The sequence below is a fragment of the Neoarius graeffei genome, chromosome 9 (genome assembly GCF_027579695.1).
Source record: "Neoarius graeffei isolate fNeoGra1 chromosome 9, fNeoGra1.pri, whole genome shotgun sequence".
NCBI lineage: Eukaryota > Metazoa > Chordata > Actinopteri > Siluriformes > Ariidae > Neoarius > Neoarius graeffei.
Genome location: NC_083577.1, coordinates 74,437,460 through 74,463,903, shown reverse-complemented (window position 1 = coordinate 74,463,903; position 26,444 = coordinate 74,437,460). Strand labels below are relative to the sequence as shown.

The 26,444-nt window shown below is 44.1% G+C and overlaps 1 protein-coding gene across 7 annotated transcripts in view; it reads right to left on the bottom strand.

The window, feature by feature from the left end:
• adarb1b (adenosine deaminase RNA specific B1b) overlaps positions 1-26,444 on the bottom strand; it is a 520,712-nt gene that overhangs the window by 188,651 nt on the left and 305,617 nt on the right. For 6 of the 7 annotated variants that reach the window (XM_060930270.1, XM_060930273.1, XM_060930271.1 and 3 more), the window contains one exon: positions 14,470-14,522. Coding sequence is in view for 1 of the 7 variants with exons in the window: in XM_060930268.1 (XP_060786251.1) it covers positions 14,470-14,522; positions 23,720-23,745 (79 nt within the window). In the remaining 6 variants the exon portion in view is untranslated. Of the gene's footprint in view, positions 1-14,469; positions 14,523-23,719; positions 23,759-26,444 lie in introns of those variants that run through there. The other variant, XM_060930268.1, reaches the window with a different exon arrangement.

Sequence of the window (26,444 nt, the reverse complement as noted above, 5' to 3'; positions counted from 1 at the left end):
CACATCTATCCACTAAATCCTGAAATAACCAAACCCACGCTCCTACAGCTAAAGAGATCTAGAGTTTAAATCCCGGCTGACCGTCCCTTTCAGCCTGAGCCCTGACTCTGGGGTGTGATAGTGCGAGTAGGCTGACCTTTGCGCTCGGAGCGTTTCTTGCGCCTCCTCTTGAACCTGGTCCTCATGAGGCAGTAGTAGGCGCCCACACAGGGCGGGCAGTCCAGCAGGAGAGCCATGCTAGACCGTCACCCACACTCTAACAGCAGCTGCCTCTACTGCTCTGTCCTGTCCTCTTTCTGACACACACGCTTGAGGTGTGGAGGTATGAGTCGCCCCTCTCCCAGCGCAGGTCTTGTGAATGCATGGGAACTGGTGCACGCGCACGCACACACACACACATACACACGCCTGAGCGCGCACAAGCATACACACATGCACGTGGTCTGCTGCTCCTCCCCTCCCTTCCTCCCCACTCAGCTTTTGGGAAGACGAGAGTGAGAAGGAACAGGGCTGAAATGAGCAGAGCTGCTCGCACAGACGATCATTCAGGTTATTATCATAATTATTAGCGCCTTTTAAGTGAGTACGCAGAAATGAGCGCATAAAAGAAACATGGTACACAATATTTACCAAGCTAAATCACTGTGGAGAAACCATGCACCTTTCCTCGAACAAAATATATCCACTTTTTAAAGCTATTTCTCTCAAAGTATACATGTATGTGGAAAATTTTATTACACCCAAAGAAAATATTTAAAATTTTAAAAGACATCCATGGCTGAAGTGCCTTTGAGCAAGGCACCGAACCCCCAACTGCTCCCTGGGTGCTGTAGCATAGCTGCCCACTGCTCTGGGTATGTATGTATGTGTGTGTGTATAATTTCGCTGTGCTCGAGTGTACATGTGACAAAAATAAAGGCTTCTTCTTCTCAAAATGCAATTGTTTTTATTATTGTTCTTTTTGACCAGGGCCCTGTACTACGAACGGAGGTTAACCTACCCAGAAGTAACCCAGGGTTCCCCCGCTAAACCGGGGTTGACAAAACCTGGTTATCTTGTTTGGGGTTAAACGGTACTACGACGCCAGTTATGAAGTTGATTTGTTGAACCTGTGTTAACCTAATCAGGGTTAATGCGCGTTCACGTTAAAGGGGAGGTTATCAGCGCAAATCCCCACTGTTCACAATGGCACGGTCGCCGTACTTCACGGAGGAAGAATGCGCTGTCATAATGCAAAGCTACGAGGAGTTCAAAACAACACTAAGAGCAAAATCTAACACAGCGGCTGCCAATAAGGAGCGGCAAGCATGTTGGCAACGAATTGCCGATCGGGTAAATGCGCAAGTACATTCTCCCTTCTACATGTTCCAGAACAGAAGTATAGGATGAGAGAAAGCTTCATGATCAATCACAAGTCACAGAAAATGGTCCTTCGACGTGGCCCCAGTCATATATAGCTTGTTTAATGTCCGAAAAATCCTGAATAAAATTTGGTATGGTAAATTCATGGAGTAGCCTACTTAAGCTGATATGTGCACAGTCACATGAATTAGGATGACTGACTATTCAGTCCCTTTGACTAAGTTGGTGTATGTCCTGTGAACATTTCAGAGGCAACAGCAGTGCCAAACGCACCTGGCAACAGGTGAAAATGAAATATAAAAACATCATTCATAATGGTGTGTGTGTGCAAGCGAGCATTCATTTGTCTTTTATTTATTCAAGTTTTATCTGTTTGCCTAATAGTTCAAATTGTTTTGTATATAGTTTATAATGTAGTTGTGTGATATTAATAATATTGTGGGAAAACTACTTTGCACGGACGTTCATTTAATTTATTCTATCATCACTTTGTTTGTTCTATTTTTGTGTATTTTATGTATTTATCTATTTGTCTAGTTGTATCTATTTTTCTAATAATATATTTTTTGCATTAATAGTTTGTTTTTTCCTATTAAAATAATCTTGTGTTCTTGTTATAACTTTATCTATTTATCTGACTGTTTAGTTGTCTATTTTTGTTACAATTTCAATATTTTTAATATAGAAAGTTTTTGTTTTTTTCTATTAAAATGTTCTTGTGATAACTAGTTCTTGTGTTATTTATTGTAGTTGTATCTATTTTGTATCTCAGACTTAAATATTTTTGTAAAACAAGTGTTTTTCTATAAAATATTCTTGCGTTCTTGGTAACTGTTCTTGAGTGGGTTCTTTTTTTTTTTTTTTACAGAAAAGCCGTTCTGCATGGACATTCATTGAAGCCCTCATTGTTTTTTAATGGTTATTTATGAGCGTTTAGGGGTTACAATAATGTAAGTCTAGGTTGCTTTATATAAAAGGTATGTCCAGAAATATTGATGTCACTGTCTAAGCAGAGGGAACTGGCTTCTTTAGACGCTGTCTTCTTAAAACTGAATAAATATTTAAAAAGAGCCAAATGAGCCAGTCTTTTGAACGGCTCTTTTCAAAGAACGGATCACAAAGATGCGGATCCCATCAAAGAGCCATAAATCCCAACTCTAATCTGCGCTCCGATATTGCACGGGTCATCCAGGTACGCTGGCATTGTCTCTAGAGGAAATGTCGGTGGAGAGGTGGTGTTTAAAAAGGGTGTGGTTAATCGGAAACCTCGGGTTAACCAAGAACATAACCTGAGACGAGCAGGTTTGAGATGCAGCGTAAGTTGCCATGGCAGCATACCTCGGTTTGAACATAGCCAACTTTCGTAGTATGGGTTAATCGGGAAGTTACGCTGCACGTGATCAAGTTACTCTCGAAGTTACCCTGGTAAGCCAGAAAACCCGCTTCGTAGTACAGGGCCCAGATATGAGGCGACATACTAATAAGATCATGTAGGAAAATAATAATAATAAAAATAATAAATAAATAAATAAAATCCCTGTTGGGGCGGCACGGTGGTGTAGTGGTTAGTGCTGTCGCCTCACAGCAAGAAGGTCCGGGTTCGAGCCCCGTGGCCGGCGAGGGCCTTTCTGTGCGGAGTTTGCATGTTCTCCCCGTGTCCGCGTGGGTTTCCTCCGGGTGCTCCGGTTTCCCCCACAGTCCAAAGACATGCAGGTTAGGTTAACTGGTGACTCTAAATTGACCGTAGGTGTGAATGTGAGTGTGAATGGTTGTCTGTGTCTATGTGTCAGCCCTGTGATGACCTGGTGACTTGTCCAGGGTGTACCCCGCCTTTCGCCCGTAGTCAGCTGGGATAGGCTCCAGCTCGCCTGCGACCCTGTAGGACAGGATAAAGCGGCTAGAGATAATGAGATGAGACAAACCCTGTTCTCAAGTTCATACAAGTCAAGGAAGGAAGGAAGGACAGAGGATAGAAAATAAGGCAGGAAGGAAGGCCAGATGGAAGAACAAAAGGAAGGCAGGAAGAAGTGAAGCCCACTGTAATACTTGGTGTTACATCACTCATAGAGGTTAGAGAAGCAGCCTTGGGCCCAAAGGGTCGCTGGTTTGATTCCTGGGACCGGTAGGAGAAATGTGAGGGGAGTTGAGTGAATGAACAGCACTTTCCCCTTCCTCTGTATCATGGTTAAAGTGCCCTTGAGCAAGGCACCAAACCCCCACCTGCTCCCCGGGCACTGTAGCATAGCTGCCCGCTGCTCTGTGTGTGTGTGTGTGTGTGTGTTTGAGAGAGGAATTTTGCTGTGCTCGAGTGTACATTAGGGTGCATCAGTTGCCCTCACTTTCATAAAATCTGATGCGTTTTTGTTTGGGTGTTCCTTTTCACCAATAAAGACATCCTGTAAAATTTTTTGACCATATTCAAAAGTCTAATGGTGGCACCATGAGATTCATTTTTTGCCAAAAAAACGCTTATTTTATGTTTTCGCGTAAGGTTTGAATCACAATGTTGGACTCCGTTTATTGATTTCTTGTGACCCAGAGATCATGTTAAGAACCTTTGCAAGGGATTGAGAAGCATTAATGTGATTCATAATACATTTGTATTGTTTAAAAGTAGTTGAACAATGATTCAATGAACAGCTAAAACTCAAACTGTGCTTGATAATATATTTAGAATATGTACTAAAAATGTGGATCTAAGATATTTGGTATACTCTATAAGGTGCCATAATGTTTCATGAAAAGTGATCGAAATTTTGTCATAAAAGTCATAAAATAGCAGCTTTTTCCATAACTTTGAGCTCCTGGTGCCACCATTAAACTTTTGCATTTTGTCAAAATATTTCACCCAGTGTGTTTTCTTACCAAAAGGAACATAAAAACAAAAATGCATCATGATCGGAGGAACTTTTCATTTTTAGGGGGCAACTGATGCACCCTAGTGTACATGTGACAAAAATAAAGGCTGCTTCTTCTCAAAATCCAACTGTTTTTATTGCCGTTCTTTTTGACCAAATATGAGGTCACATACTAATAAGAGAGGGGCAGCACGGTGGTGTAGTGGTTAGCGCTGTCGCCTCACAGCAAGAAGGTCCGGGTTCGAGCCCCGTGGCCGGCGAGGGCCTTTCTGTGTGGAGTTTGCATGTTCTCCCCGTGTCCGCGTGGGTTTCCTCCGGGTGCTCCGGTTTCCCCCACAGTCCAAAGACATGCAGGTTAGGTTAACTGGTGACTCTAAATTGACCGTAGGTGTGAATGTGAGTGTGAATGGTTGTCTGTGTCTATGTGCAGCCCTGTGATGACCTGGCGACTTGTCCAGGGTGTACCCCGCCTTTCGCCCGTAGTCAGCTGGGATAGGCTCCAGCTTGCCTGCGACCCTGTAGAACAGGATAAAGCGGCTAGAGATAATGAGATGAGATGAGATACTAATAAGATCATGGAGAAACAAAACAAAAAAGCCCTGTTCTCAAGTTCATACAAGTCAAGGAAGGAAGGAAGGAAGGAAGAACAGAGGATAGAAAATAAGGGAGGAAGGAAGACCAGATGGAAGAACAAAAGGAAGGAAGGAAAAAGCACAGGCCACTGTAATACTTGGTGTTGCATCACTCATAGAGGTTAGAGAAGCAGCCTTGGGCCCAGAGGGTCGCTGGTTCAATTCCCGGGACTAGCAGAAAAAATGTGAGGGGAGTTGAGTGAATGAACAGCACTTTCCCCTTCCTCTGTATCATGGCTAAAGTGCCTGTGAGCAAGGCACCAAACCCCCACCTGCTCCCCGGGCACTGTAGCATAGCTGCCCACTGCTCTTGGTATGTGCGCGCGCTCATTGCTCACTTGTGTGTGGTCACTGCTTCAGATGGGTCAAGTCAAGTTTATTTGTATAGCGCTTTTAACAATAAACATTGTCGCAAAGCAGCTTTACAGAATTTGAATGACTTAAAACATGAGCTAATTTTATCCCTAATCTATCCCCAATGAGCAAGCCTGTGGCGACGGTGGCAAGAAAAAACTCCCTCAGACGACATGAGGAAGAAACCTCGAGAGGAACCAGACTCAAAAGGGAACCCATCCTCATTTGGGCAACAACAGACAGCATGACTATAATATTAACAGGTTTAACATGAAGTCAGTTTCGTTGATGTTGTAACTCTTCATTGATGGAAACTTGAGTGCAAAACTGTTCATGACAACTGCAGTCCTAAAGTTAGCAAGTCAACTGTAGTCCTCAGCCATAAAAGCATTACTGTAAGAGTCCAGAGCATCCTCCAAGTGTGACTTTCAACTGTCCTCATGGGGCCGTCCTCCACAGGAGCGATGCGATAAAACTCTGACGAGACACAGGGCACCAGGATGGATCAAGCAGGTCCGAGGGGCAGAAGAGGTCAGCATCTCGATCCCAGGACCAACATGTAACTCAGAGGGACAGAGTGGGGGGGGGGGGGGGGGTTAAATGCAGAGGAGGAATTTCGCTGTGCTTGAGGGTGTATTCAGACCAGGATAGTTCGATAGTTCACTCGCTTTGGTCCGAACCAAATGTTTTTTTTTATTTTTTCATTTTGGTGCGGTTCGCTTTCACACTGTACATTTTAGTAAGCGGACCAAAATCTGTCAACAAAGCCACGCGCCCTGAGGTCGTTCAGCTATTGGTCAGAGACGACACGCGCACAAAGCGTTAAGTTCAAAAGTAGTCATGGAGGCTTTCCGTGCTCTTATTCTTTTTAATGTCATCAAAGCTATATGTTTTTTCCAGTTTTTACTGTTTTCACAATTGTGCGATTACTATGCTGTTGTACAAGTAATTTATCAACGACGACGACAAAGGGCAAGGCGGCTACGGAGGATAGCGCTGATGAGCGCACATCATGTTGTGACAGTTCTGGCTCTTCACGCAATAGATGAATTTCTTTTTTGCGTCGCTGTTACCGCCACTTTTTGAAAGAATGTCCCTGATTTTAATGTAGGTCTGACGGAGTTTCTTCACTTTTAGCCGACATTGTTCTGGGGAGCGCGTGAACCCCTTCTCCTTCATTTTCTCACTGAATACAGCAAACACGTCGGCATTTTTGTGTGTTCTCTCCAAAAGCTCAGATATGTGGACATCTGCCCATATATCCACAAGGGTACGCGTTTCTTCCTCGGCCCACGTTTGCCCCCTACTCATTTTTTGTACTCTGTAGTCTAGCCTACCACTGGTCTGAATGACTGAACGACTGTTGTAAGGTTCCCTTGACAACCGAAACAGTGTTTGCACTTTGCGGTGGAGTGTCAAGACTCTGTTTCCCATAATGCTCGACAAACGACGGAAGCTCCCGAGGTACAAAAAAGCAAAACTGTCGGATTAGGTCCGGTCTGCTTTCACACCTCCAAAAGATCCGCACCAGGGTTCCTTTGGTCCGGACCGAGTCCGACCTTGCAGCTCGGTCTCGGTCCGCTTGTTTGGTCCGGACCAGAGTTCGGTGGTTTGTATTCAGACCAACCCAAAAGGTCCGAACCAACGGAAATTTGGTTCGTTTGGTCCGGACCAAACAACGCAGGTGTGAATACGCCCTAAGTGAACATGTGACAAAATAAAGGCTCCTTCTTCTGATGTTCTGGGGGTTGCTTTGCAGCTTGTGGTCCAAGGCTTCTGAAAAATGTGTTATAACACTAAATCCATGCATTCAAATGAGCTTGAAATGTTCTGTATGGAGTCTAAGATCCTCTACAAGTGTCTCCATTTCTCTGGTGCTTTTAGACAGGACAGGAAGATGCTCGGTGCTCTAATTCTCTCCAGGAGAGAAAAAAATATATATATACTGGTCTTATATAATATTTTTTGCTTTTTTTCCCCAACTCACTGTAAAAAAAGGGGGAGGGAGAGCGAGAGAGACAGCGAGAGTGAGAGAGAGAAAGAGAGAGCGAGCACCACATTGTGTGTGTGTTCTGATGCATTCTCTTTTGTGTGAGCTGGTAGGCAAAGCGCTATAGAGAGTCTTTCTGATGTCCTCTAAGCTCCAATGACTTCAGCTTTAGCCTCCAGCAACACACACAGGCACAGAAACATCATTAACCGGAACCGTAGAGAACGCCATCGCTCTGCTCGATGGAGAGAGTGTCTCGTCTCTCCTAAAGCAAATGAAAGCTTCACTAAAACCCCACACACTGGACCCCAACACCACCATACTGTAGATCCTGTGACACGGGCTATCATATCATAATCATGACCAACTGTCACAGCACTTTTCTGAGATGTCACGGGTACGGTGAATTATTTTTACAGCTTTTTTTTTTTTTTATTAATGACATTGATTACAAACAGAATGGAACTTGGTGAAACTTTAAACTGAGTTTTTTTCTTCCTTTTTAGTATAAAATCCGTTTTAACAAAAGTCGCCAGTAAATGTTGGAATAAACTCTCCAATAAATTGATCTCACGTCATCCTGGATGCTCGGTTGCTTTTCTGGGGTGCTGCTTCAGTCCAGACTCACTGCTCCTGCTGGATGTGGAGGACAAGAGACAACTCTGGCGCCATCTTTTGGTCAAAACTAGTTTTAACAGACGTGATGGAGGATGAGCAGATTCATACCGAGTGTAAAAAGAGCACAACAGGAAGTGAGGACAAGTAGAGGAAAGGTACAGCTCAGAATTAAAATTAAAGTCAGAATAGATATAAACGTCTTCGGCCTGTGTCATGACCTGCACAACCCTGTCTTCATTCATTCACACTCGTTTGTTTATTTGTGTTCAAAGTATCTCGTGGCTTTCTAAACCTGAAGGTCACTTTACCAAAGTAACACAGACACAAAACACACACCTTTAAGAAGTAGAAAAATATTATATATTGAATATTAATTAAAAATAGGCACAGTGGTGTCTCGCCTTGCAGCAAGAAGGTCCGGGTTCGAGCCCCGGGGTCGGCGAGGGCCTTTCTGTGTGGAGTTTGCATGTTCTCCCCGTGTCCGCGTGGGTTTCCTCCGGGTGCTCCGGTTTCCCCCACAGTCCAAAGACATGCAGGTTAGGTTAACTGGTGGCTCTAAATTGAGCGTAGGTGTGAATGTGAGTGTGAATGGTTGTCTGTGTCTATGTGTCAGCCCTGTGATGACCTGGCGACTTGTCCAGGGTGTACCCCGCCTTTCGCCCGTAGTCAGCTGGGATAGGCTCCGGCTCGCCCACGACCTTGCCGCGATAAGCGGTTACGGATAATGGATGGATGGGATATTAATTAAAAATAGCTTCTTCTGTATGCAGTTACTTAGGTTTGGACTTAAGGAAGGAAGTCAGGCAGGAGGGTAAGATGTCAGGGCGACAGGAAAAAGGATGAAGGAAGTCAGGAAAAAACGACGGAAGGAAAAAGAGGGGAGGAACACAAGAAGGATAAAAGGAAGGCAGGAGGGAAAGACATGAGGGAGACAGGAAAAAGAAGGAAGGAAGGAAGGAAGGAAGGAAGGAAGGAAGGAAGGAAGGAAGGAAAAAGAGGGGAGGAACACAGGAAGGATAAAAGGAAGGCAGGAGGGAAAAACATCAGGGAGACAGGAAAAAGAAGGAAGGAAGGAAAAAGGGTGAAGGAAGGAAAAAGAGGGGAGGAACACAAGAAGGATAAAAGGAAGGCAAGAGGGAAAGACATCAGGGAGACAGGAAAAGGAAGGAAGGAAGGAAGGAAGGAAGGAAGGAAGGAAGGAAGGAAGGAAGGAAGGATCCCAGGGAGACATGAAAAAAGGAAAGATGTCAAGGAAGGAACACAAGAAGGATAAAAGGAAGGCAGGAAGGAAAGATGTCAGGGAGGCAGGGAAAGGAAGGAAAAAGAAGGGAGGAATACAAGAAGGATAAAAGGAAAGCAGGAGAGAAAGACAGGAAAGGAAGGAAGGAAGGAAGGAAGGAAGGAAGGAAGGAAGGAACACAAGAAGAATAAAAGGAAGGCAGGAGGGAAAGACATCAGGGAGACATGAAAAAGAAGGAAGGAAGGGTGTCAGGGAGACAGGAAAAAAGATGAATGAAGGCAGGAAAGACCACAAGAAGGATAAAAGGAAGGCAGGAAAGAAGGATGTCAGGGAGGCAGGGAAAGGAAGGAAGGAAGGAAGGAACACAAGAAGGATAAAAGGAAGGCAGGAGGGAAAGACAGGGAGACACAAAAAAGAAGGAAGGGTGGGTGTCAGGGAGACAGGAAAAAAGATGAATGAAGGCAGGAAAGACCATAAGAAGGATAAAAGGAAGGCAGGAAAGAAGGATGTCAGGGAGGCAGGGAAAGGAAGGAAGGAAGGAAGGAAGGAAGGAAGGAAGGAAGGAACACAAGAAGGATAAAAGGAAGGCAGGAGGGAAAGACATCAGGGAGACACGAAAAAGAAGGAAGGAAGGGTGTCAGGGAGACAGGAAAAAAGATGAATGAAGTTAGGAAAGACCATAAGAAGGATAAAAGGAAGGCAGGAAAGAAAGACGTCAGGGAGGCAGGGAAAGGAAGGAAGGAAGGAAGGAAGGAAGGAAGGAAGGAAGGAAGGAAGGAAGGAACGAACGAATGAAGAATGGAAGAAGGAACACAATAAGGATGAAAGGATGGCAGGAAGGAAAGAGGTCAGGCAGACATAAAGACAGGAAGATAGAAAGGAAGGAGGAAAGAGGAGAGGGACACAAGGAGGAAAGAAAGGAAAGGAAGGAGGAAGGCAAGACGCAGTCATTCTTCTGTAGTTTTGCTCCTAGTTTTAGACTTTAACTTGTGCTTTTTGTTGTAGAGTCTGAATGCAGCTTGGCTGGAGAGAAGTGACCACAGTGGTCCCTCTTCCACACACACACACACACACACACACACACACACGCACGGTACGTTTAAAGCAGGAACCTGCCAGGCTCAGCACTGACACACTCATTCACAGACGTTCTGTTAAAGAACACAGTGCAAATTTCTGGCTGCTTTCGCCCCCATCATCACATCAACAACATTAAAGCACTCAACTCCAATTTATTTCACCAGCAGCATGGACTTTCTCCATCACTCCGCTTGGTGTGCGACCCATTTAAAAATTAAACCTGCAACACCTCCTAAAGGACAAAGACGGTACTGCAGGTTCACCTTCAATGACCTGAAGCTTATAAATCTCATCTCATCTCATTATCTCTAGCCGCTTTATCCTTCTACAGGGTCGCAGGCAAGCTGGAGCCTATCCCAGCTGACTACGGGCGAGAGGCGGGGTACACCCTGGACAAGTCGCCAGGTCATCACAGGGCTGACACATAGACACAGACAACCATTCACACTCACATTCACACCTACGGTCAATTTAGAGTCACCAGTTAACCTAACCTGCATGTCTTTGGACTGTGGGGGAAACCGGAGCACCCGGAGGAAACCCACGCGGACACGGGGAGAACATGCAAACTCCGCACAGAAAGGCCCTCGCCAGCCACGGGGCTCGAACCCGGACCTTCTTACTGTGAGGCGACAGCGCTAACCACTACACCACCGTGCCGCCCAAGCTTATAAATATTAACATAATATTTAATTTAATATTAATGATCAGGACTGCCTGACCTGCTTTGAAATTAAGAAAAAAAAACAGGATGACATGAATATTGTTGTAACGTTAATGGTGTAAGGTGCTGATAAATGGGCGGCATTGGCGGTGTAAGTGGTTAACACTGTCACCTCACAGCAAGAAGGTCCTGGGTTCGAGCCCAGCGGCCGGCGAGGGCCTTTCTGTGTGGAGTTTGCATGTTCTCCTCGTGTCTGCGTGGTTTTCCTCCGGGTGCTCTGGTTTCCCCCACAGTCCAAAGACATGCGGTTAGGTTAATATGGGACGGCCTTGGTGCACCTGAGGTGCACTTGATCGAGGCACCTAACTTCCAACTGCTCCCCGGGCGCTGTTAGCATGGCTGCCCACTGCTCTGGGTATGTGTGTGTGTGTGTGCTCATTGCTCATGTGCGTGTTCACTGCTTCAGCTGGGTTAAATGCAGAGAGGAATTTCTCAAGTGTGTGATGAATAAAGTTGTGCTTTAAATCAGCCATGCTCATAGCTGCTCCACACGCACAGCTTGAAAAGTAAGCAACAGAATTGCAGCCATCCTTCTTCTTCACTGGCTCATATTATAAACAGACCAAGTTTTCTTAAATGTACTGGCAAATTCTCATCACCAACAAACAGCTCCGTCTCGGAGCGCAACAGGTCGAGTAAACAGGAAAAGAACCCATAACTGGATTAATGTGTATGTTCGTGTGTATATTCCCAACAGGTTCCATTTTCTTCCTGGGTGCAGAAAGACTACATCAGCGCTCTTGCTGATTTTATTCGCAGATATTACTTAGACTACGTTCAGACTGCACCCTGAAACGACCCATATCCGATTTTTTTGCCCATATGCGACCTGTATCCGATTCGTTATTGACAATCTGAACGACACAGATCCGATTTTTTTCACATGCGACCCAGGCCGCTTGGATATGTGGTCCTAATTCCGATGCATAGCCGTTATTTTCACACGCGACTGCAGTCTGACCGGACAGGTCGCATTCATGCGACCTACACGTCATCAACAAGAGACAAACGTCACTATTCTGCGTTGGCTAATCCCGCCTCTTTGGTGGAAAACAACAACAATACCAGGTTATTGTGTGAGTTCCGCCGCCGCCACAAAAACCACATCGCCAGGTCTCGCCTCATCTCCATGCTTTACTTGCAAACTTGAAGAGTGCGCTTTTTTTTTTGTTTACGTATTACGTAGATGTGCTTATTACGTGTCAATTTGCGCATGCGGGACACTTTTGGGTCGTTTTCCGTTCATATTGGAGATCGCATACAAGTCTTATATAATTGGTAATGTGAACGGCCTAACAAAAAAATCGGATTTCACAACAAATCGGATATGGGTCGTTTCAGGTTGCAGTCTGAACGTAGTGTTTGTAAAGTGTGAGTGTGAGCTCATGGCACACTCAGGATTAAGAGTAATCTCTGAGCCCCAGTGTTGTAGTCGAGTCACTAAACCTCGAGTCCATTCTCGAGTCACCAGTGTTCAAGTCCGAGTCGTTGAAAAATTTTTCGAGTCGAGTCCGAGAACAAAACTCCAACCGCACCACTTGACGGCGGCTGTTTTAGCGCCATTAACGTTGGTTTGTTCCTGAACATGCCGTATGAACAGGTGAACGTGCTTCTCTTTATCAGGGAGTGCGAAGTATTCTGTCAGAGATGGTTGGGAGACGGATGGAAGTGCAGAAGGTGTGTTTATTAATACAAGTGAAGACGATCCAGAACGGCAGGCAAAATCGAAAAACGGTGAAACAGGCAATAGGTCGAGCGAGACACAAACAGGCTATCGTAGACTCGGCAGGATCAAAGACAAGAAACAGGAAATCAGGGATCAGGAAACCATAAAAGGAAATAAGGCTCGGTAATGTGTCAGCAACACAACTCAATACTTCGCAAAGTAAGTGCGTTTTCACAGTTTTTATATCGGTGTGCTGATTGCGCCTTAATCCTGTGCAGGTATGAGTTGTTTACGGTGTGCACGTGAGGGTCCGCTTGGCGCGTGTGCTGTCCGGTGCGCACCCGAGAGTCTATCTGATGCACGCGCCAAGGTGCGCAGGTGTGACACTCTTGCACGAAATTAGTACAAAAATTAATGTAGATATAAATATCTTATGCCAAATTATTATGGCATGTTACAAAAAATAAAGAAAAAATCAGAGTCCTCGTCTCCAATTTACGCGTCCAAGTCATCAGTGCTCAAGTCTAAGTCATGAGTCCTTAAAATTAGGGCACGAGTCGGACTCGAGTACCACAAGCCTGCTGAGCACAAACTCTGCTCCAAGCTGCTCCCTAGTCCCAACCCCAATGGGCGTCACTTGTTCCTCTCCCAACACATCTCTAAAAAGTGATCAGAAGCACAGAATAGCTGGCACAGGTGAATTTGGAGCTGAAGCAAAGAATAAATGAATGAATGAACGAACTAGAAGAGCACTCGGTTTGCACAGACCTCTGCCAAGGACATCAGTCGACTCTTCTCATCTCATCTCATTATCTCTAGCCGCTTTATCCTGTTCTACAGGGTCGCAGGCAAGCTGGAGCCTATCCCAGCTGACTACGGGCGAAAGGCGGGGTACACCCTGGACAAGTCGCCAGGTCATCACAGGGCTGACACATAGACACAGACAACCATTCACACTCACACTCACACCTACGCTCAATTTAGAGTCACCAGTTAACCTAACCTGCATGTCTTTGGACTGTGGGGGAAACCGGAGCACCCGGAGGAAACCCACGCGGACACGGGGAGAACATGCAAACTCCACACAGAAAGGCCCTCGCCAGCCATGGGGCTCGAACCCGGACCTTCTTGCTGTGAGGCGACAGCGCTAACCACTACACCACCGTGCCGCCCGTGATTTGTAGTTGCTGAGAAAAATAATTAGGACAATTTTGTGAATCCACGCTATAGGTTTCGTAAATACATTCAGTCGGTAAACAGGAAGTCGATGTGGGACAGACCTGAAAACGGTATACACGATATAGAACCCCAAGCTGAAGCTCGGTACCAAATATCAAGCAGTTGTGATTTGGAGTTGCTGAGAAAAATGTTATGAAAATTTTGTAAATCCACGCTATAGGTTTCGTAAATACATTCAGTCGGTAAACAGGAAGTTCATGTGCGACAGACCTGAAAACGGTAAACACGGTATAGAACCCCAGGCTGAAGTTTGGTACCAAGTGGCTATGATTTGTGGTTGCTGAGAAAAAGGGCGTTTCGGACGGACAGAGGTACACCAGTATACCCTCCCTCCTTCAGAACCGGGGTATAAAAAACAATCCCCCCTGAAAAACATTAAGTGTGCTCGTATTGAAATACCTGCGATGTGTTTCGTGATTCTGGTGCTGATTTGTTGGCTGATGCAATAGTTTCTTTATTCCTGTGAGAAGTTAGAGGTGATGCACCACAATCAGTGCTGCTTTTTTTTTACACTGCTACTTTACAGAACAAAATATAGCAACATCGCTAAATCGGATGGTGGTTGGTCGCTTGTCGTCACAAATTCAACGCATCACAAACTGAAACCCTGGTCTGATTCCCTTCCTGTCTGAGGCACGTGAAGCAAATATACACGGTAATGAATGAAGAGCAGAGGAAAGACAGAAATGAAATGAGCAGGACTTACACACTTCAGTGTCCACGAGCTGCTGGTGCTGGACTCCTGCTGGATCAGCTGACCTGTTGCAGACAGAGAATAATAGATTAGTTGAGACTTTACAATCTGAAGGCAAAGACATTTTAGAAGAGCCACCAGATCCACTACAGTCAATGGTAAAGACACGAGTGTTTTACTGGGAAATACTCCACTCGTATTTTTCATACCATGCTAACAGCGCCCGGGGAGCAGTTGGGAGTTAGGTACCTCACTCAAGGGCACCTCAGCCCAAGGCCGTCCCATATTAACCTAACCGCATGTCTAGAGTGCAGGTATAACCTTTTCTGTAAAGTGACTGCGTGATGGAGGCTTATATCGCAGCTCCAGCGTCTTCAACAGGTGGCGAAACCCGGAGTTGTCCACAACAGAATAAGGGCCCGGTCCCACAACACCGATAACTATAACTATACCTATAACTCCAATTCTGACTGTACCTATACCTAAACGTAGTTCCAGTCTGGATCAGAAACACCACAACTATAATCCCAACTATAATATCGCTTGGTCCTGCCACTCAGGGAAATAAATGCATGCAACTAAAGAATAGTCATGGAAGTTTTTTTTCCATGTAGTAGCACATTATTCCGGGCCATACTGGACAGCTTGGGCTTCAAAACAACCCATGTACAGTGGGATTTGAAAGTTTGTGAACCCTTTAGAATTTTCTATATTTCTGCATACTGTAAATGTGACCTAAAACATCATTAGATTTTCACACAAGTCCTAAAAGTAGATAAAGAGAACCCAGTTAAACAAATGAGACACAAATATTATACTTGGTCATTTATTTATTGAGGAAAATGATCCAATATTACATATCTGTGAGTGGCAAAAGTATGTGAACCTTTGCTTTCAGTATCTGGTGTGACCCCCTTGTGCAGCAATAACTGCAACTAAACATTTCCGGTAACTGTTGATCAGTCCTGCACAACGGCTTGGAGGAATTTTAGCTCATTCCTCCGTACGGAACAACTTCAACTCTGGGATGTTGGTGGGTTTCCTCACATGAACTGCTCGCTTCAGGGCCTTCCACAACATTTCAATTGGATTAAGGTCAGGACTTTGACTTGGCCATTCCAAAACATTAACTTTATTCTTCTTTAACCATTCTTTGGTAGAACGACTTGTATGTTTAGGGTCGTTGTTTTGCTGCATGACCCACCTTCTCCTGAGATTCAGTTCATGGACAGATGTCCTGACATTTTTCCTTTAGAATTCGCTGGTATAATTCAGAATTCATTGCTCCATCAATGATGGGAAGCCGTCCTGGCCCAGATGCAGCAAAACAGGCCCAAACCATGATACTACCACCACCATGTTTCACAGATGGGATAAGGTTCTTATGCTGGAATGCAGTGTCTTCTTTTCTCCAAACATAATGCTTCTCATTTAAACCAAAAAGTTCTATTTTGGTCTCATCCGTCCACAAAACATTTTTACAATAGCCTTCTGGCTTGTCCACGTGATCTTTAGCAAACTGCAGATGAGCAGCAATGTTCTGTTTGGAGAGCAGTGGCTTTCTCCTTGCAACCCTGCCATGCACACCATTGTTGTTCAGTGTTCTCCTGATGGTGGACTCATGAACATTAGCCAATGTGAGAGAGGCCTTCAGTTGCTTAGAAGTTACCCTGGGGTCCTTTGTGACCTCGCTAACTATTACACGCCTTGCTCTTGGAGTGATCTTTGTTGATCGACCACTCCTGGGGAGCGTAACAATGGTCTTGAATTTCCTCCATTTGTACACAATCTGTCTGACTGTGGATTGGTGGAGTCCAAACTCTTTAGAGATGGTTTTGTAACCTTTTCCAGCCTGATGAGCATCAACAACGCTTTTTCTGAGGTCCTCAGAAATCTCCTTTGTTCGTGCCATGATACACTTCCACAAACGTGTGTTGTGAAGCTCAGACTTTGATAGATCCCTGTTCTTTAAATAAAACAGGGTGCCCACTCACACCTGATTGTCATCCCATTAACTGAAAACACCTGACTCTAATTTCACCTTCAAATTCACTGCTAATCCTAGAGGTTCACATACTTTTGCCACTCACAGATATGTAATATTGGATCATTTTCCTCAATAAATAAATGACCAAGTATAATATTTTTGTCTCATTTGTTTAACTGGGTTCTCTTTATCTACTTTTAGGACTTGTGTGAAAATCTGATGATGTTTTAGGTCATATTTATGCAGAAATATAGAAAATTCTAAAGGGTTCACAAACTTTCAAGCACCACTGTCCACACTCCGGTGATTGACAAAACACGGACAGGTTACAGACTACGGAAATATAATTTTAAAAAAAGGATACAAAATACGCAGTGGTCAAGGATTTTAATACAGATGCATCACGGATGCTAATAATTTACGGATTGATCACGTACGTTTCAGTATATTGTAGATTGGTTACCGATTCCATACAGATGATGCATCATGGATAAAAAATTACGAAGTCTAAAACAATTAAGTGTTTGGACTGCTGAAATGCATAATTAACCTATCTTACCTGCATTTATGTGTTTACTTTATTCATTTACTATTGATATTTCACAGAAAATCACATTTCTGTGAATGAAAGACCTGTAGTTTTTTTTGTATTATATTTTTTATTTTCTGTGAATCCGTATTTTGTGATGTCATGATGCAACAAAGATGTACAAAGATACCTAGGGAAAAATAGCACGCACCCAGACAATATCACATGTAAACAATTACCTGATTGGTCAGATGTTTTATTGGACCAGATTTTTCCAGGCCTGGAAAAATGGCTCCAGGAGCAATCTCAGCAATATGGATAAACCCAGGCCTGGGCTATAGGTATCATTACTGGTCTGGTGTGAGCACCAACCACATAAACTGCAGGGGACTGATTTATTTATAGTTGTAGTTATAGTTATAGGTATCGTGGAGCTGGGCCTTTAGGCTGTAGATCCTTAAAGTGTACCTGTAGTGAATTTTAATTACTAGGTATTTCAGAAGATCACGTATGATACCAGTGGTTCCGTCATGTAACGTTCGTCATAAGCTCTTGTCAAGTACGTGCGAGTTTTAAGTCACTGCTCCGTCAGTCAGGCGTGGTCAGCGACACGCTGCCTCCTTCGTGGGCTGTTCCGGCACCGGTAGTGACGCACAGTCGTTGGTTTGTCCGACTGGCTGGGCTGCAGTGGACTGGTCACTGACCCCGTGTTACAAACACCAGTCTAAGGCAGCGTTTCTCAACCTTTTTTCAGTCACGGCACCCTTCAGAAGTATGCAAATTCTCAAGGCACCCCCATATAAAATATACGCAGTCACGCTGACCATACGCTGACCCCGGCAGTGACGTTGTGACATGGGAAAGGGGGCCGTGAGACAAATTTCGATGATGCATGAGGTGGTGATGATCTGCATTAGTGTAACTATCGTTTTTTTGGAATTTTAATTAATTTTATTTTTTTCAATGTTAGAATATATCATTTTTTGATGGCACCCTAACAAAGCCCTGTTGAGAAAGGCTGGTCTAAGGTAACACATTATCAACCGATCTGCTCATAAGAAATAGAAGAAATATTTACACTTACTCGAGCTGATCTTTGGCTGGATCGAGTTGAAGATATTATTTAAAAAAAAAAAGCTGCTCATCATCAGTGTCACCGTTCTCAAGATTGAACTAAATCGCTGTCCTGAATCATAAAATGAATCATCTGAAGTGCATAAAATCCGCGTGCCATCTCGCAACAAGTTTTACCTCCAAATAGCCCAAATATATATTCTCTAATCCCTAATGGGATGTCAGACAGATTTTATTCCGTTTACGGTGGGTGTTCCCACAGTGAAAGAGAAACCAATCGAAAGCAAAAGAGTGAAAGTGATTATCATGCTGTTACCATCCCTGCGTCTGAAATCGCTCACTCATTCACTACTCCCTGTGAGTGCACTATATAGGGTGTAATAATCCTCACTATCGTTTCGGACAGCACTACAAAATGGTATCCTCACTCTATAGTGCCCTATATAGTGAGTAGGGAGCGATTTCAGACACAGGGCATGTGAACAGTCTTTTATGAATGCGTAAGTGGGAGCTCAGCGCTCCGACTCCAGTGTGACTGAGGAAGGTGACAAGTTTTACAGTATGTTTCATTTCATTTAAGTAATTTAAAAAGTATATTATTATTTGGCAGTGGGCACATAGGAAAATGTAAAGTATAAAGTTTCTGTCAATATGTTTATCAGGCTTGTATGATAAAAAAAAACAAAAACTCGAAGATATTTATTTCAACACATGACCTACTCATTCTAAACCTGTCGAGGTTCGCCGGCGAAGCTCTCGACCCCAGAGTACAACCAAATCTACTTGCACATAATGCCATGAAATAATAACTACAGTATGTGCCATAAAACAAAGATCTATTACAAGTATTAGATCTATATTTAAGGGGCGGCACAGTGGTGTAGTGGTTAGCGCTGTCACCTCACAGCAAGAAGGTCCTGGGTTCGAGCCCCGTGGCTGGCGAGGGCCTTTCTGTGCGGAGTTTGCATGTTCTCCCCGTGTCCGCGTGGGTTTCCTCTGAGTGCTCCGGTTTCCCCCACAGTCCAAAGACATGCAGGTTAGGTTAACTGGTGACTCTAAATTGACCGTAGGTGTGAATGTGAGTGTGAATGGTTGTCTGTGTCTATGTGTCAGCCCTGTGATGACCTGGCGACTTGTCCAGGGTGTACCCCGCCTTTCGCCCGTAGTCAGCTGGGATAGGCTCCAGCTTGCCTGCGACCCTGTAGAACAGGATAAAGCGGCTAGAGATAATGAGATGAGATGAGATCTATATTTATTCAACGTGTTCTGAAGTTACTTGACTGGGAACTTGGAATCTTGACCCACAGAACACTGCTTGTTTACTCGCACCTGATAACCCGGAATCAACGACTGTATGCCGCTCCTGGCCGGCAATGGCTGCTCCCCATGGCTCTGCCTCCGGGGGTAATTGATGGAATAAAATTGTCCACAAAAGTGCTTTTACGTTTTTTTGTTTTGTTTTTTTTTTACTGAATGTGCACGTCTTTTTTCTAGAAGCTATACAAAAACACGATTAATGTTGTAAGCATGACCAGTACTGGTACACTTTAACTATGAAAGCTTGGGTCATTCTCTTCCCTTTCTCGGATTGGTGCGGCAAAGTTGACAGCGTTGCAGTGATTCTTGGCTGAGCTGGGTCCGCCATTTCCTTGGCAGGCGTTAGCATCTCACAGTGAAAACGGGTAATGTGGTTTCTCAAGTTCCCTTCGTATTGGATTCTTGTGTGACAGGCTTTACACACACTGTGTGTCTTGTCCAGTTTGTGCTTCCTAATATGTTCATAAAACCCAAATGTCTGCTTTTAAAATACTAGATGTTTTTAAAATCACTTGTTCTTGCATTTGACCTTCCTCCGTTTTACACTAGTACATACAGTATGTGACGAATGATGTCAGTCACATGACATGTTAGTACTACCAGGAAGTTATTGTGAACTGTAGAATTGTACTGTCCAGCCATGGCTGGAATCAACAAGCAACGTCAGTAGGCTTTAAAGGTGAACTGAAGTCATTTTTAAACTTGTTTTATTTCTTAATTAGCGTGTTCTTCAATTACATTTTCAGTTTTAGTAACCTTGTATCGTGACTCGTACTGGGAACTAATTGCAATTAAATATTATACTTATCGGCCTGTTCGGTTTTTAGCCGTGTTGAATTTAGTTCGTTTGGTCCACGGCAGGCGTCGCTTATCCGCGCGATCTTCACGAGACTTGTGCGAGACTTCGAAACGTAAAGCGTCAGCCAGGTGTCAGTGCTGCCATTTTGAAAACTGTTTTCCAAACGAAGTATTGCACAAAAATGAGTTTAAATTACGAATACTGCCTACTTTTTTCAAACTTTCCTGATTGCTATCAAAACAAACTAAACTTCCGGCTTGACTACGTCAGCATTCGAAAGAGGGCGCGCGCGTCTTTTGACAACGTTGGCAGATGTCGGTCGCTTTGATTTCCGCTGTACGTTTTACTTCCGTCCTACGATGTCTCGCACAGGTCTCAACGAATCTCGTTTACGGCCATTGCTTTGACATATGGACTGATATATTACATAGCATATTTCAAACACTCATAACTTGCTATAGCAGCGACAAAATAGCGATCAAAAATGCATCCCGATATTTAATAAAATGAGAAATAGAATTTTGAAAATAAAAAATTTGCCTTCAGATCTCCTTTAATTGATTATAGTCTGTCGCTGCATTGGTGCAGAATCGTCCACATCCGTATCGCGATGGCTCGTAGAAACTATTCATTTCAACACCCCTAGCACGCACGTGGAAATACGGACAAAACCATCAAAGGCAAGTCCAGTGTACAATGTAAAGCTGTCATCCAGTAAAACTCTCCTGTTAGCACAACGTGCAGTCATCTTGTTCGTTTCTATATTGGTGCACTTAACTAGCTTGGTATATTTGAGTTCAATACACTCGCTGACACTATTTTGGCTCGTTATTAGGTTTCCAGGCAATCAAAGCATGGACCTGGACAGCAAACTGGATCTTTCACTTGTCCAGTGGGACAGCTAACATGTGTCTGAATCATCACAGAAACAGCTACAAAAACAATATGAAAATGTCAGACTCTTCAATAAAAATTAACACACAGGTTGTGAGAATCTTTAGATGTGATCATTAACAAAAAAACAGCCCTATAATAAAAAGTGTTAGGATTACAAACCAGACAATTACAGTACAGCTAACGTTAATGTAGCCTGTAAAATGACGTGTCAGATCCCAGTCAGGCTCCATTTCTAAACCAGCATGGCCACTTCCTCAATGACTATAAAAGTCAGCCTTCACATTAAAAACAGCTCTCGGTCCAAAGCCACAGAGTCAGGGCGAAATGAAAATGAAACAGTCTGGAGCCAAAACCCCAAAAAGGAAATCGTGGTGAGGAAAAAGAACAGAAAGCTGAGGATCATACGCGGTTAATAAAAGCTACATTAGACGTTCCTAGGACGCAGCCTAAAATAACACTGACTTACATTTTATACGGGCAGATTTCCGAGTCAGTTGGCATGAGAGCAGATTCAGTGCTCAGCTTTCAAACGTAAAGGGTGTTCTCTTCATCCATCGGGAGATTAAATCTTTCTTTCTGATTTTCTGTATTCATATGTTGTTTAGAATAACAGGGTACGGTCCACAAATCATGTAATCCGATTTATACAGAACCAGTTAAAAGTTTGGACACACTTTCTAATGAAATCCATCCATCCATTATCTGTAACCACTTATCCTGTACAGGGTCGCGGGCGAGCTGGAGCCTATCCCAGCTGACTATGGGTGAAAGGCGGGGTACAGCCTGGACAAGTCGCCAGATCATCACAGGTCTGAAACATAGAGACAGAACCTTCTTGCTGTGAGGCGACAGTGTTAACCACTACACCACCGTGCCGCCTTCTAATGAAATGTTTTTCTTTATTGTAACTAATGATGGACGTTGTTTCTCTTTACTTAGTTGAGCGGTTCTTGACATAATATGGATTACTAGAGTTGTGGAATAGGGCTGTTTACTGTATTTTTATTATTTCATCTCATTATCTGTAGCCGCTTTATCCTGTTCTACAGGGTCGCAGGCAAGCTGGAGCCTATCCCAGCTGACTACGGGCGAAAGGCGGGGTACACCCTGGACAAGTCGCCAGATCGTCACAGGGCTGACACATAGACACAGACAACCATTCACACTCACATTCACACCTACGGTCAATTTAGAGTCACCAGTTAACCTAACCTGCATGTCTTTGGACTGTGGGGGAAACCGGAGCACCCGGAGGAAACCCACGCGGACAACATGCAAACTCCGCACAGAAAGGCCCTCGCCGGCCACGGGGCTCGAACCCGGACCTTCTTGCTGTGAGGCGACAGCGCTAACCACTACACCACCGTGCCGATATGATGGAATAAACCTGATCATTAAAGGAGAACTGAAGTCATTTTTAAACTTGCTTTATTTCTTAATTAACGTGTTATTCAATTACGTTTTTGGTTTTAGTAACCTTATCGGCCTTTTCGTTTTTTAGCCATGTTGAATTTAGTTCGTTTGGTCCACGGCAGGCGTCGCTTATCCGTGCGATCTTCACGAGACTTGTGCGAGACTTCGAAACGTGAAGCGTCAGCCAGGTGTCAGTGCCGCCATTTTGAAAACCGTTTTCCAAACAAAATATTGCACAGAAACGAGTTTAAATGACGATTACTGAGTACTTTTTCAAACGTTCCTGACTGCTATCAAAACAAACAAAACTTCCAGCTTGATTACATCAGCGTTCGAAAGACGGCGCGCGCGTCTTTTGACGCCGTTGGCAGATGTCGGTCACTTTGATTTCCGCTGTACGTTTTACTTCCGTCCTACGATGTCTCACACAGGTCTCAACGAATCTCGTTTACGGCCATTGCTTTGACATATGGACTGATATATTACAGAGCATATTTCAAACACTCAACTTGCTATAGCAGTGACACAATAGCTATCAAAAACGCATTCCGATATTTAATAAAATGAGATAAATATAGGGCGGCACGGTGGTGTGGTGGTTAGCGCTGTCGCCTCACAGCAAGAAGGTCCGGGTTCGAGCCCCGTGGCCGGCGAGGGCCTTTCTGTACGGAGTTTGCATGTTCTCCCCGTGTCCGCGTGGGTTTCCTCCGGGTGCTCCGGTTTCCCCCACAGTCCAAAGACATGCAGGTTAGGTTAACTGGTGACTCTAAATTGAGCGTAGGTGTGAATGTGAGTGTGAATGGTTGTCTGTGTCTATGTGTCAGCCCTGTGATGACCTGGCGACTTGTCCAGGGTGTACCCCACCTTTCGCCCGTAGTCAGCTGGGATAGGCTCCAGCTTGCCTGCGACCCTGTAGAACAGGATAAAGCGGCTAGAGATAATGAGATGAGATGAACAGAATTTTGAAAATAAAAAAAATGCCTTCAATTCTCCTTTAATAAAGATCCAGCTGCGATTGAAGGATTGAGCTTCTGTCTCTAATTATTTTGTCAAATGTCAGCGAGTCGTGTGCTGTGCTTCAGCTACTCAGAGTGAAACATCACACGAAACAACGCAGGAGGTGAATTCATAATAAATCGTAAATGAATAACTACATTTCAATAAGCGATGATAACCCTGAGCAAAACCAAGGCGAGACAAAAATCAATGAAAATACGAGGGTATTTCAAAAAGTTCTCGGCCTCACCTGGAAACAAGGAGCGTAAGTCCCATTTTGGGGCATAATTGTAGACTATAAAGCCTTATATTACTGTCCAGAAAAGCTCAAATGAAAGAAGCAATCACAGAAGAAAGGAAAGACAGCTTCGAGCTGGTGTGCTGTTGCTCCAGGACAATGCGCCCGTCCACACAGCACAGAGGGCGGGGCAGGGGCAGGGGCAGGAGCAGCCTAATGTGGCTTTCAGCTGTTGCCCCATGCACCTTACTCACCCGACCTGGCACTGTCTGACTTCTGTTTCCCAAACTGAAATCCCACTTGCATGTTCGCCATTTATCAGAGTGACGATGATGAAGTCATCCATGCTGTTCAGGAGGATCTGGAGGCTCCAGATGTGACCTTAATCCACGAAGGGATAGCGAAGCTTGAACATCGGTGGATCAAGTGCACTGAAGTTAAAGGAGACTTTGTCTTTCTCCTGTGACGTTTTCTGGGCGAGGCCGAGAACTTTTTAAAGTATCCTGGTATTTCCAGTTCTACACTACTCTGATATTGTTTCACACTGTACAGCAAAGAACTGACTGCAAAAGTTTTCCCTCCCCCCTCTCCTTTTTAAATTTTAAACAATCTGCCTCATTCGTTCATTTTCTATCCTGCTTATCCGTTGCAGGTCCCAGCTGACATTGGGCGAGAGGTGGGGTACACCCTGGACAGGTCACCAATCTATCACGGAGCTGACACAGACAGACAGACAGACGACCAATCGCACTCGCATTCACAAATAACCTTTGGGTCATTTATTGACCTCATCTGCATGTCTTTGGACTGTGGGAGGAAACTGGAGCACCAAGAGAACATGCAACCTTAACTCCAGACAGAAAGCATAGCTGCCAACTACTACGAATAAATCGTATTTATTACGATTTGTCGTTTTGATTACGAAAATACGAATTTACTACAATAAAATACGATTTTGCCAATTTTCATGGGTCATTTTCAAAGTCTATCACCGGTGGGATTCGTATTTGATAAAACACCGCTTCGTTCCAAGCGGCAGATACTACGCCAAATTTCATTGGCTATTGCTTGTTCTCTCAGCCAATCAATGATGCTATTAGATCATCCATGGCACGCTATCGTCTGGCCTTTGTTCACGAAGTTTCTGAACAAAGCATGGCGTTTCAAGCTTTTGTTATGAAGATGTAGCATAGTACTAATCTCTAAAGAAAGCATGGCTAAGGGGAAGGGCCAGCGCTTCAAGGACTCGTACCGAGAGGAGTTCCCTTCATTTCTAAGTCAAGTAAGGGCGATCACTACGCGTTTTGTGCTCCATGTCGGCGAGACATTTCTATCAGTCATGGTGGGCGTTCTGATATCGTAACACATGTGAAAACCTCCCTTCACAAGGAAAGCACGGACAATATTTCAAAGACTGCAAAACTAACGAAATGGGTGGCCACTTCGAATGAACTGTCAACAATCCGGGCCGAATGTTTGTTCACGTCTTTTTTCATTGAACACAACATTCCCCTAGCCGACATCAACTGTTGACTGAGTAAGCTCTAGTCTATTTCTCTAATGTGTATTTTGTCAAAACTTATATGTGCCAATTGCATTGTTTGAAGTTTTTGCCTGATTCACTTACTATTTTCATACATTGTTGAAAAGAACTTTGCAAATTAATGTAAGATGATAGTTTAGTTTGTAGAATAAATTTTGTCAAACTATTTTGTTTTAGTGTGATTTTTCAGGGTAGTTTTGCTAGAAAGCTTTGGCAGCGGGGGGGGGGTGAAGCCCCCCTGACCCCCCACCAAGACTCAGTACCCAACCTTGTATTACTATTTACAATTTCGGAATGTTGGCAGCTATGAGAAAGGCCCCAGTCGACCAGCAGGTCCGATCCGAAACCCTACCTGCTGTGAGACGACAGAGTTAACCACTGCACCATCGTGTTGCCCGCAATCTGCCTCAAAAAACTGAATTTCAAGATGAATCATGGGTGCATCCTTAAACAACATACATTATTAATTACATCGCTAATTAATGTGATTTCTACAATAAATTTAACTAATTAAGAAGAAAAAAAAAACACCTTTGATTTTCTCATATATTCTATGGCAATGGACCAAGCAGGAAAAAAATGTGAAATTATTATTATTATTATGAATAAAATGTTTTAGAATAAGATATTTTATCCGGGTGGCATGGTGGTGTAGTGGTTAGCGCTGTCGCCTCACAGCAAGAAGGTCCTGGGTTCGAGCCCTGTGGCCGGCGAGGGCCTTTCTGTGTGGAGTTTGCATGTTCTCCCCGTGTCCGCGTGGGTTTCCTCCGGGTGCTCCGGTTTCCCCCACAGTCCAAAGACATGCAGGTTAGGTTAACTGGTGACTCTAAATTGACCGTAGGTGTGAATGTGAGTGTGAATGGTTGTCTGTGTCTATGTGTCAGCCCTGTGATGACCTGGCGACTTGTCCAGGGTGTACCCCGCCTTTCGCCCGTAGTCAGCTGGGATAGGCTCCAGCTTGCCTGCGACCCTGTAGAAGGATAACGCGGCTAGAGAGAGATATTTTATCCGTTTACACATGGAGGCATCACGCCACACAGAAACTATACATAGCAAGTCACTATAAATTACTTTAATCCGATTCTCACCTGTTCAAATAGTAGCGTCGGTAATGTAACCTTTATTGTAGTTTTATTTTTATTTATTAGATGTAATGTACAGGGTGTTTAACTTATAACATACATCAGCAAGTGA